Source organism: Biomphalaria glabrata, chromosome 10 (assembly GCF_947242115.1).
Source record: "Biomphalaria glabrata chromosome 10, xgBioGlab47.1, whole genome shotgun sequence".
NCBI lineage: Eukaryota > Metazoa > Mollusca > Gastropoda > Planorbidae > Biomphalaria > Biomphalaria glabrata.
The window spans coordinates 26,243,795-26,255,815 of NC_074720.1; the positions used below are offsets into that span (position 1 = coordinate 26,243,795).

General features: G+C 36.6%; 1 protein-coding gene across 4 annotated transcripts in view; it reads left to right on the top strand.

Annotated features, from left to right (window-relative positions):
- Positions 1-12,021, top strand: part of LOC106054444 (deubiquitinating protein VCPIP1-like) — a 43,968-nt gene that overhangs the window by 9,656 nt on the left and 22,291 nt on the right. For all 4 annotated transcript variants that reach the window (XM_056044676.1, XM_056044678.1, XM_056044677.1 and 1 more), the window contains exons 6-11: positions 4,063-4,246; positions 4,663-4,791; positions 6,295-6,425; positions 8,934-9,045; positions 9,287-9,496; positions 10,191-10,278. In XM_056044676.1, the coding sequence (XP_055900651.1) occupies positions 4,063-4,246; positions 4,663-4,791; positions 6,295-6,425; positions 8,934-9,045; positions 9,287-9,496; positions 10,191-10,278 (854 nt within the window). The remainder of the gene's footprint in view (positions 1-4,062; positions 4,247-4,662; positions 4,792-6,294; positions 6,426-8,933; positions 9,046-9,286; positions 9,497-10,190; positions 10,279-12,021) is intronic.

The following is a 12,021-nucleotide window of genomic DNA, read 5'->3' on the forward strand; positions in this document are numbered from 1 at the left end:
TTCAGCTGGTGCCCATAGATTTTAGGTCTTCTAAAAGCTGTGACACCATGTTATACGTTGACAACCTTGCTTTTGATTTCCTCTTTTTGGCTTTCATGTTATGGCTGACTTTGGTAATTGTGTTATGTCTTTCCTAAGGATATGTCCCATGAATCTCATACTTCTTAGGTAACCATTTTACTAAGGGGATGAGCGACTGTGCGAGAAAGAATTTGATCTTGATATGTTATTCCAAAGATCTTTGTCAGCCATCTCTGTTGAGATGTTTAGTTGGCCATTAGGACAAACATTGTATTGAGGTGGATCATGGTCTCCAGGCTGATGGATTTGTTTGCTTCCCTATCAGACATTCAACATCATGATGTGCATCCCCATTGCTTGTGATAACACTGCCTAAATATGTGAACTATTACTACATGTATGAAAGTGATCAGATTTTAAGTGTTTATGTTTAGTACCAGTATTAAGTAAATTAAGTATTGGTTGGTCATGGAAGAAACTTGTTAGAAAATATTGTGGTTATAACATTGGGATAATACAAGATAATACAATATTCAATATTTTTCCATTCTTTGGATACTTTGATATTATAGCAATTTGAGATTACACAATTATTATTTTTAAAACAATTTAGTTTGTTCATCTTGGTTCGATGATAACCACTTTTGTCATCAGGGGGCTGAGGGCTTTGCACTGGGGTTTTGTACTTCCTCTTGTGGCTGGCTGGTGAGACCTATGTGAGCCCGGAATGTTTGGCAGCATACTGGGCAGGCTATTTCAGCTAGAGCTAGTGTCATTGGCCTTTCTTTTTTTTTTCTCTGGCACTTTACTTCTGCCAGCACTGTTCTCTTTTCCTCAGCAATTTGTGTGCCAGTTTTCACAGCGTGACACCATGATGCTCTGTCATGTGCTTCTGTCTCCCAACTGGCTGGGTTAATGCTGAATGCTTTCTGAGAAGCTTTGACACTTAGTGTAGGCTGGATGTTTCCTAAGGCTTTTTTTTAAAATATATAATCCCCGCATTTTTAGGAAGTTTTTGGTCTTGGCAATTTTCTCCAATACTGACATAAAAGAACATCTGGGTCTAAAGACTGTAACCGAAATATCCATGGAACAAGGTGGGGTTGGCTAAGGTGGGGTTGGCCAATGGTCCATTCTCCGCCATCCACAGAGCTCTCCAAATGAAACTATTCTGCAGTAGAAAGCTTAAGGTGGACTGTGTCTGGGTATGCCCTGTGGAATCGTCACATCCTGGATCCAGGCCCCTTCACGCTATCACATTCACCAGATCCAGAAAAACTTCATGATGGGTATATCTCCAGTAGTAGAGTGTAGTGAGACATAGACCTCCGTCTGAAGTAGTGCAATCCAGACCTCCGTCAAAAAGCACCTAGAGGGAGGAAGGTCCACTATTATTCGCTTAGTGAAATGCAAGTGGAAAGGCAGTGGGGTTATTTATTACTCTTGTTCATTTCCAAGCCCCGATGGGGGATTATCACCACAAAGTGGAGGTTTGGAGTTTTCCTTCTCATTTCACTTTTTTTCCTTGGCACAGTCTGCAAAAGAGCTCACAGCTCAGCAGCAATAAAGCTGGTTAGAAGAAGAAGAAGAGAAGCTTTGAGGGTGTCCCTAAAGCGTTTTTTTTGTCCACTTTTTTAGCGCTTTCCTTCCCTTAATTGGCCATATAGAAAATACAAAAACATGCATATATGTAACCCTGTCGGACCAAGTAAAACAAAGGACGTTTGGGCCACAAGGCCTTCATCAGCTACAAAACAAACAAAAAATAGAATAAAAAACAATTAACACAAAATAGTCTTAAGTTAACTTATCTGTCCGATGTTGTTCTCTATCAAGGCAGAAAAGAAATGAGTAGCTGGTATAAAAACGCGGAAAATCGAAAGGGGGCGGAGATGTCAGGCAAAGATGAATGGGAAAAGGGGGTACCGTAGTGTTAGTGTCCATCGCATATTAAATAAAAGTGTGCTGGTTGTTGATCCCGTTAGGTTGGAGGGTGCCTGACATGTAAATAAGTTTGTTTTCGATCTGCAGGCAGGTGTTTTTGTCATTGCATTGTTGTATAGCAGTGACGAGGAGGTCAGTGGTACCCCTATGATGTGTGTTATTAAAATGGATAGAGGCGGGCTTAGTTGCAAAGTTACGAATGTCTCTAAGGTGTTCTTGGAGTCGTGTTTTTAAGGTCCTGCCTGTGTTTCCAATATAGACCATCTGACACCTTGAGCATATTATAGCATATATGACTCCTCTACTATTACAGTTAAATTTGCCACTGATCTTGATGGTCATTTGAGGACAGGTGATGGTGGGGGTGGCGAGCATGTGTTTGCAGGTCTGACAGTTACGTCGCTTACATGGCCAAGTGCCATATTCACTTGAAATGTTGTGGAGTTTAGTGTGTGCTAATATGTCTTGTAGGTTTTGGTCTCGCCTGAATACTACAAGAGGTGGGGATGAAAAGACGTCGCGAGTATGTTCATCTGTTAGGAGAATGTTCAGGTTTTTGAGAAAGATGTTTTTTACTTTCTCATTGTGAGGGTGGTAGGTTAATATTAATTTGGGCCTCTCATCATTGTCAGATTTTGTTTTTTTCTTGAAAGCTTGTTCTCTTTTAAGATTCTCCACTTGGGATAAGGCTTTGTCTAAAATAGCTTGAGGGTAGCCATGACGCAAGAAAAACTCTATCATTTCAGTGGCTTTTTCAGTGAAGTCATTGTCGTCTTGGCAAAGGCGGCGGATACGTAGAAGTTGGGAGTAGGGGATAGAATCTTTACAGGATGGTGGATGGGATGACGAGTATAGAAGATAGCTATGGCTGTCAGTATCTTTTTTATGGCAGGATGTAGACAGAGAATTTTGGGTTATGTTTATTTCTATGTCTAAGAAGTTCACTGTAGTTCTGGAAATAGTATGAGTGAAACGAATGGCGGGATTAAAGTTGTTTGTGAACTCAATAAATTTGATAAGTTCATCCTCTGTCAGAGATGTTATGCATATGCCATCATCAATGTATCTCCTATAAAATTCGGGCATGGGTACCCCCTTTTCCCATTCATCTTTGCCTGACATCTCCGCCCCCTTCCGCTTTCCCACGCTTTTACACTAGAGTAGCTCATTTCTTTTCTGCCTCGATAGAGAACAAGATCTGACAGATAAGTTAACTTAAGACTATTTTGTGTCCACATTTCTGAGGCATAGAGCAATGTAGGGAGGATGACAGCTTGATAGACCCCTAGCTTTGTGTTTGTGGTGATACCTCGTCTGATCAATACATTTTTAGAAAGTCTGCTATAGGATGCACTGGACTTGGCGATACGCAGGTCAATTTTATCATCGATCTTTCTGTTTCTGGAGAGTGTGCTGCCATGATATGTGTATCTGTCTTCTGCCTTTATATCATGTCCATTTATCTTGATGTTTGGATCTGAGTAGGCTTTCCCTGAAGCTGGCAAATATAAGACTTCAGTCTTTTTTGTGTTTATGGTAAGGCCAAAGTCTGAGCATGCTCTTGAGAAGTCACTGACAATGCTCTGCAGATCATTTTCAGAGCAGGCATTTAGGGCAGTCATCAGCAAATAGCAGGTGCCTAATTACTGCTGTTTTTATTTTTGATTTTGCATTGAGCCTCTTAGGGTTGAATAGGCCACCATCAAATCTGTATGTTATATTTATCCTGTTGTTATCTCTATTTGTGAATGCATCTGTCTGCATAGAAGAGAACATTATACTGAACAGGGTGGGTGCTAGGACACAGCCTTGTTTTACCCCATTGTCATTATAATTATTATTATTTAAAACAATAATATAATATTATTCCTACACACATTATGTGGCTTCTGTTAGTGAGATTGAAAATATTAGTTTTAGTATCACTAATCAATCAATGGTGGCTGAGTTAATAATTACAAATAAATCTAACAGGAACACAATGTCTGAAACTCCTGTTGTGAAATACAGACAAATGTTTACACACACAAATTAAAAAAAAAAGTTTTGGATGACAGCAAATAAAATCATATCAACATTTATTTCCCTTTATTCTAGGATTTCATTGATGAAAGTGAGTGGCAGCTAATCATTCGAGAGTGTGAGCCAGATTTCATACCAATTGGAGCAGAACCTACTGGTCTAAGAAATATTCACATTTTTGGTTTGGCTAATGTCTTGAAACGACCAATCATATTGTTGGATTCATTGGAAGGCATACAGAGCCCAGGGGATTATTCAGGTAGAAAGGAAATATTATTTTTAGATCAGATCTAGAGAAAATGTTGATAGAAATAAAATACTATTTGGCCAAGTTTAGGGAACTCTCCTGAAAGATTATTTTTAGGCTAAGCCTAGGGAACTATCCTGGTAGAAATAGTGCTCTGTTTATTAAATTACTGATTAACAAGGGCTATTAAGCTTTTACATCTTTTAGCAAAATACTTTCATCAATAGTATTGAGACAAGAAAGAAATCCTAAATATTTTTTACATTAGAATCCAATCATTGAGTATCTGTTGTGTGTGGTGATTACTTTGTGTATTTATTGTATTTTGTGGATTTCGTTAAGTTAATTTTTGTAATATATGATTATTGATCTTTTGTGAATACCAAAAAAGTAATTAAAAAAAAAACACAACTCTTTTATCATTACAGCCATTTTTCTGCCATGTTTCTCTTCTCCTTCTGAATGCATGAACAAAGATGGTGTTCTAAACACACCAATCTGTATAGCATGGAGTAGTCCTGGAAGGAATCACTTCATACCCTTAGTAGGGGTTAAAGGTAACATATAGTAATAGATATTTTACAATAGTAGGGCAACAGAACTGTTTAGCTTCCATGTAATTTCTCTCATGTCTAAAATAGTGTATGCTCCCTCCCTTGGTTGTCTTCTTTCTTTCTCTCTAAAAGATGTGCACTTTCCCTGGCTAGCTCTGGCCACCCATTCCATGCTCTAATATATTATAGCTTTTATATAGCGCTACTTTCATGCTTATAGCATGCTCAGAGCGCTTTTGGTCCAATCTCATTTGTGGACCGGTGGGGGGGGGGGGGTATCTAGGAGTTGGTTTTCCGTGCTGCCTTTAGGCGCTCAGTAAACACAACTCTGACCGAGTCGGGTGTCGAACCTCGAGCCCCCTTCTAGGTAGCCAAGCCAAGTTAAAGCGTACTTGGCCTCTCGACCACGCTTCTCTAATAGCACTAGGGAAGAAGGAGCAGTTGTACAGATTTGTCCAAGCATATGGAATGAGAAATGTGCCTTTGCTACTTCTTCTATCCTGAAAGGTCTCTAAATTTCATGATTTTGTAAGATTACCTTTGTATGATTATTGATCTTTTGTGCTTTGTATGATTATTGATCTTTTGTGAATACCCTTGAATAAAAAAAAACAACACCACTGTTTTATCATTACAGCCATTTATCTGCCATGTTGTTTTTTTTTAACTTAATGACATTGTGGGTTAAAATATTTAGGAAAATGAAAATCTTTAATGCCTTTTTCAATATTAATGCATTAGGCTCCATATAGTATCATTTTTGAGAAAATATTATTCTTTGAATGTGTTATCCAAACTTCCATTACTAACTCCAAAGTGTGTGCTTACTGTGCTTTCTTTAATATTTGTTTTTGATCGGCAGTGGCAAGAAAATGCAGGACTATTACATTGACAAGGAAGCGCAGTGGCTTCCAAGCCTGAGGTCCTGGGTTCGAATCTCGATTAAGACAGATTTTGAATTTCAGGATTTTTAGATCGCTCCTGAGTCTACCCAACTCTAATGGGTACCTGACTTTAGTTGGGGAAAGTAAAGGCAGTTGGTCGTGGTGCTGGTCACATGACACCCTGCTCATTATCCATTGGCTAACGAAACAGATGACCTAACCTAATAGATCACATGGTCTGAAAGGGGAACTTTTTCTTTATTACATTGATACATTTGTGAAACTGAGTGTCAGGGGAGCTCTCATCAGAATCCTCATTAGTATAGACATTTTCTTCATGAATTTTTCTTGCTGAGCTCTTAAGGCAGCAAACCTTCTCTCGGATACCCTTCCCCCTCCCACCCCCACTTGTCAACAAAGACTTTGGACCAGATTGAATGTGCTGTTGGAGCATGAAAGACCTGCTGTACAAAAGCAATAATAATAATGACTGTAATCTATTAATACTTCTACACTTTAGTTGGCCTGACCATGGAGTCTTCTTTATTCATTCAATTATTTCTAAGGAATTTTATCATCTACTTAAGAAAAAAATATATGTAATGCTCAATTTATTAATCAGGTAAAAAATGTCCTGTATTACCAAAATTCATGGTCCAACGTGCCTGGGGAGTTGCAGATACTGAGATTCAGAACTATGTCAAGATGGATGAACAAGGCTGCTGTCAGATTGGTGGTGAAAAAGTTTTGCAGGCAAGTTTGAACTTCATTTTGTGTTATTATTCCGTAACTCTATTGTCACTCTGGACTGCTATCTTGATGGTTCCACATTTCAACCCTGCCATTCATCATGCTCTGCTGTCTTTCTGGAGGTTTGGGTTAGGGTGTAATAGTCTTCCATTCTGTAGGTACATCTGAAATATGTCAAACAATTTTAGGCCATAACCCATTAATCCTTCAATATCTATCTATTCCTCTACCAAGCAATACCCAAATGAGATTCTAGATACTGATATAAGCCTGGTGGTGACACAGATGGGGGGTAGTGCTGTGTGTGTTTTTAGACTATGCAAATCGCCCCATGCCAGCGCTAGACAAGCGGTCAACCCTGACGAGTGACAGTACACTAGTTTGGCAAGGACCTGTGTTGTAAATAGTATGCATGCAAGTTACTGCGAATGTGATCAACCAGTGGTCAAGTGATGTTCCATCCGATTTTAGAAGGCCTGTTGGGATCCTATGAAAGAGCTAGTGTTTTAGAGTCAAGACACTTCACGTTACCTTGCAATGTGACCAGTACGAGGCGAAGTCAGAACCAGCATGGTGTGTGAAGTCAGTCCGGAGCAGAGGCAAGGTTTTTGGACAGTCAGTGTAATGTTGTTGCCAACTGTACAGTATTTGTGATGTATTTGAAATTAAACTGTTACTTTGGAGCCCTGAGTTATCAAGTTCTTTAGATTGGTTGTGTCGTGTGGTGCAGTCTGCAGAGAGCCTGGATAGTGGAGAAACATAACAATACAAACTAGCCTTTCACCTCCCCCCCACCTGCCAAATTGAACAAAAGTTAATTTGAAAAAATTAACCATAATGGTCATTTAAAGTGCTTAATTATTCTAAGTACTAAAGCCTTAGTCAACCGGACCTTTGTGATGAGCACTTTGCTATACGGAAGTGAACCATGATCAACCTACTCATGGCAGGAAAAAAGCTGAATGTCCGATGCCTAAGGCGGATCTTTAAAATAAGGTGGCAAGATAAGATAACCAATAAGGAAGTGCTACGAAGAGCAGGGTACCAGGACAGCCGCTCTGTTATCAGCAGCAGACGCCTTGGCTGGCTTGGCCACATTCGTAGAATGCCAGTAGGTTGACTTCCACAAGACATCCTGCATGGCGATCTAATAGAAGGCAGGAGAGCCACTGCTTGACCACTTTTACGGTATACAGATGTATGCAAACGTGACATGAAGCTCTTCAAAATCGACACTAGCAGCTGGGAAAAAGTAGCACTGGATAGATCCACATGGAGAGAGAGCATAAAGGAAGGGTCTCGGATTGCAGATGCCATACATAATAGAAGCAAAAAGAAGGGTGAAAATGCAGCGGCTTCTTGTGATTACATATGCCCAACCTGCGACCGCAGCTGTGTATTAAGGATTGGCCTCTTTAGTCACACAAGAAATTGCAAAGGAAAAAGATAGTCTCTCGAGACGTAAAATGCCACAGAATTATTCTAAGTAAATAACTTGGTGAAAATTTTGCTAATGCTCCTAAGTGAGAAAATTAGTGCCTTTTCAATTCTGTCACAAAATATTTGTTAGGCTCTATGTTTCTTGTACAAAAAAAAAGTGGAAGTAGAATTTTTTGCTATTATGTTAATATACTGTACAAAACTGCAAAAAAAAAAATCATTTTGGGGAAATAAACTACTGCTGTTTCAGTTTTGAAAGGGCTTAGCTGTTATAGGCATAAGGTAAGTAATAACAGGTTAAATTTTCCTATTTTCTCATCTATGCCACGTGGAAGAATTAGTGATTAGTGGTAAATGAATGAATCAGTCAGCCTGAGCCTTTCTGTATATATATATATATATATATATATATATATATATATATATATATATATATATATATATATATATATATATATATATATATATGTTATATATATATATATATATATATATATATATATATATATATATATATGTTATATATATATATATATATATATATATATATATATATATATGTTATGAAAATTATATTCTGTATCGGTTGTCGTTCTTATGTTTACATGTGCTTGTAACTCGTCCGTGAGAATGTGTTCATGAAATGTGTGTTGTGTAGTCATTCAGTGTATTAAAGCCATACTATACAGACATGGTTCTCGGCTCTCTTATCTTTATGTTCATAACAATATATATATATACATATGTTTAATCTCTGCTTGACTTGTCTCATAAAGATGAAACTATCTCAGTCATCTATCCTGTGGACCATATACTTGACTTGTCTCATAAAGATGAAACTATCTCAGTCATCTATCCTGTGGACCATATACTTGACTTGTCTCATAAAGATGAAACAATCTCAGTCATCTATCCTGTGGACCATATACTTGACTTGTCTCATAAAGATGAAACTATCTCAGTCATCTATCCTGTGGACCATATACTTGACTTGTCTCATAAAGATGAAACTATCTCAGTCATCTATCCTGTGGACCATATACTTGACTTGTCTCTTGGAACTCTCCTCAGCCGGCTTACTTTCAGCGTCTGGTTGCAGCAATGTCAGAACTATTTGACAAGACCAACAGGATATCAGCAGCATTGTTGGCAGACATGTATCATCATGTGTTTAAAGCTCATGGTGAGATTTAGAATATTTCAAGACATAAGATTAATTATTTATTTAATTTAATGGAAACAGTTCAAGCTTTTTTACTCTTAAAATAAAAAACAACCAAGCAGTTCAATATTAACTAGATGTTCAAACATAAAATGCAAGAAAAAAAACATTTAACACGTCCGTGTATGAGAAATATTCTTTCTTGAAATCTCTGTGAAGGAATTTTTTTTTTTTTTTTGAGTGCTGTGCATCTCATTTATAGGTTTTGTGTTTGGTATGAACATTGAGCTTCTGATGGACAAGACTAAACTCAGTGTAGAGGAACGCCTTTTGTTCATGTGTACAATGTGTCACAGCCTCTGTTTAGCCAATGACATCAGTGAAGATCGTTTATACCCAGGGGGTGACTTGTATGCTCGGGCAGTGTCCTTGGATGGGAAACTGAGGGAGAAAGTCCCATACAAACTTCATGGTAGGTGCTGCTTTTTACTGGTAACAAGATATCTATGTACCTTAGGCTTAAATCCTTAATTCTTTTTTACCTTTTGCTTGCCTTCTCACTTCCAACAATTGTCTTTCATAGCCAGTCTTTCCTCATATTTGGAAAAGCTTCTTAAATTCTAAACATTTCCTTTCCTTTTTTATTTTAAATTTTTTATTGCAATCGTAAAAACAATTTATTGTTGTATTTTAATACTATCTTTTATGTTTTTTGCAATGAGATTTATTTTAACAAATACAAATGAAATACTGTTTTTTTTTATTGTAGTTTTATTTACGTTGCAAATGAATTTTTAAATTTTTTTTTTGTTTAAAGGTTTATAGTTAGTTATATTAAAAATATTTTGTTCAAAATTTATTTTTTTTTGAACTATGAAATATTTAGAATATTTGTGTAACTGTCCAGGAAATCAAACATTTTTGAAGTTAAAAAAAAAAAAAAAGAAAAATCATAGATTTGATTGCTACAGTAACACTATTTTTGTTTTAGAAAAAAAATTGACCAAAATGTGTAATGCATTTTATTATCAATTTAATACTTAGCCAGATTTTAGTTTTAAAAAACTAGTTAAGTGAAACAAATTTCAATGGCTTTTCAAAAAACAGTTACTGCAAACTTATTTATTATGGTAACAATGTAACTGTAAATTATTTTTTCTTTATAGTTTGCAAAGCCTTGTATGATGCAACTCAAGATAGACTAGTAGTTATTAAAGGAACTCACAAACCTAGTGGCTGTCCTCACTGTGCAAAGTAAGATGGTTAATATATTTGAATTTATTAAAACTATTTTAACTTTGAAACATGACATAAGAGCCTGTTCCAACATGCCCAGCTTGTATTACTTTGTTACAGAGTTGATACAAATCCTGTTTTGTTCATTGAAAGAAGTATGTGTGTTCCCCCCCCAGGACACATATCTAATATAAGTGTGTCAATAAAAAACTATCAATACCACAATCCTATCTCCCTCCTTACAAAATATAATATTGCCTGCATTCACATTCAATGCTGGACCTGTGAAAAGAATGCATAAGGTCCTGTTTGTCACCTGCCTGCATATGGCCAGCATGAGTATTTGCTGGGTTTTTGTTACAAATGACAAATGAATCATCATCTTCAGTCTATAACATAAGTACAACTATTACATTACATCAGTGTTTCTCAAAGTTTTACCGGCGGCGCTCCATTAAATAAGAAAAATCTGTCCATACCCCCTTTAGCAGCAAGTGACCCGGAGGAAAACTGCAAGCTCCCTCAGTAGGGTCCAGAAAGGTTTTAAGAATAAGAAAAGAAATGTAAAGCCATATAATAATGTAACACAATTTTCCAGTTTCATTTTTCATTTATATTATCACTATGTTTAGAATTAAAATTTACATAAAGAACATGCAATAAAGCTAGTCCATTAATTTAATTTTTTTTTGAAAGTAATGTTTTGTGCACAACATTTTAAGTGTATTGTATACTGGAAAAAGTTCTTCCTTGGAAATTAATTTTTAGAGAGGCTGAAACCTTCCCTCCATTCAGCAAGGTGTTCTGGGTGTGCACTGCTCCATTCAGCAAGGTGTTCTGGGTGTGCACTGCTCCATTCAGCAAGGTGTTCTGGGTGTGCACTGAAAGTGTATTCCTGCATTCTGCACTTCAGAAAATCTTTTTGTTTTGGAGACTACAAAGCTTTTTTCTGGAATGAAGAAGAGAGAATTAAAAAAAAAAAAAGCCAATATTGAAGTGTTTTTTTGCAATTGGGGCTCTTTATTCATTCTAGAAAAAAAAAAGTTCAAGGGTCAAGTAAAGTCTAATAAATATGGTAGCAGCACTGGCCAGTAATATTATGTGAGGAAGATTGAAGGTACATACAGCACACTAAATATATAGTGCACTAAGTCTGTAATGAGCTTGATCATGATAAGATCAACATTGTCTAGATTATGTCTTCTCGCTGACATATTTTTTGTTACTCAACATTGTCAGCATAATGATAGAAGAATTTGAACCATTCTGACACAAGAAAGTAAAAAAGAATCAAATTAACAGAGACATTTGAAATGTCTAATTCAAAAAGTTTTGAGCCAGTATTGTTGCACTTGCCTCTTGTGAAAACGCCATACATTTTACAAGGTCCATATCAGAATATGAAATGACTTCTCTTACTTAAAATATTTTCATTTTCAAAACATTGGTAAAATAACCACAACTTACACCCCCCCCCCCCACTGGCCCATTTGAGAGGATGTGATGCATTGCATAAACTACCTATTGGATTGTTTGAAAAACTGTGTATTCCAATGACATGAGCATATGATGTGCATATTTAGTTCTCTTAAACAAATTTCATTTTTACATTACTTTAATTGTTGGTGCACTTAAGAACTTAAAAAATTAGGAATATTTTATTTTTAGATTTGTGAAAAGAAAATGTTTAAATAGTGTTTTTTTTTAAAATCCAAGCTAAGGCTATTTCCTGTGCAGACAATATAACAGAAATGCTAATGA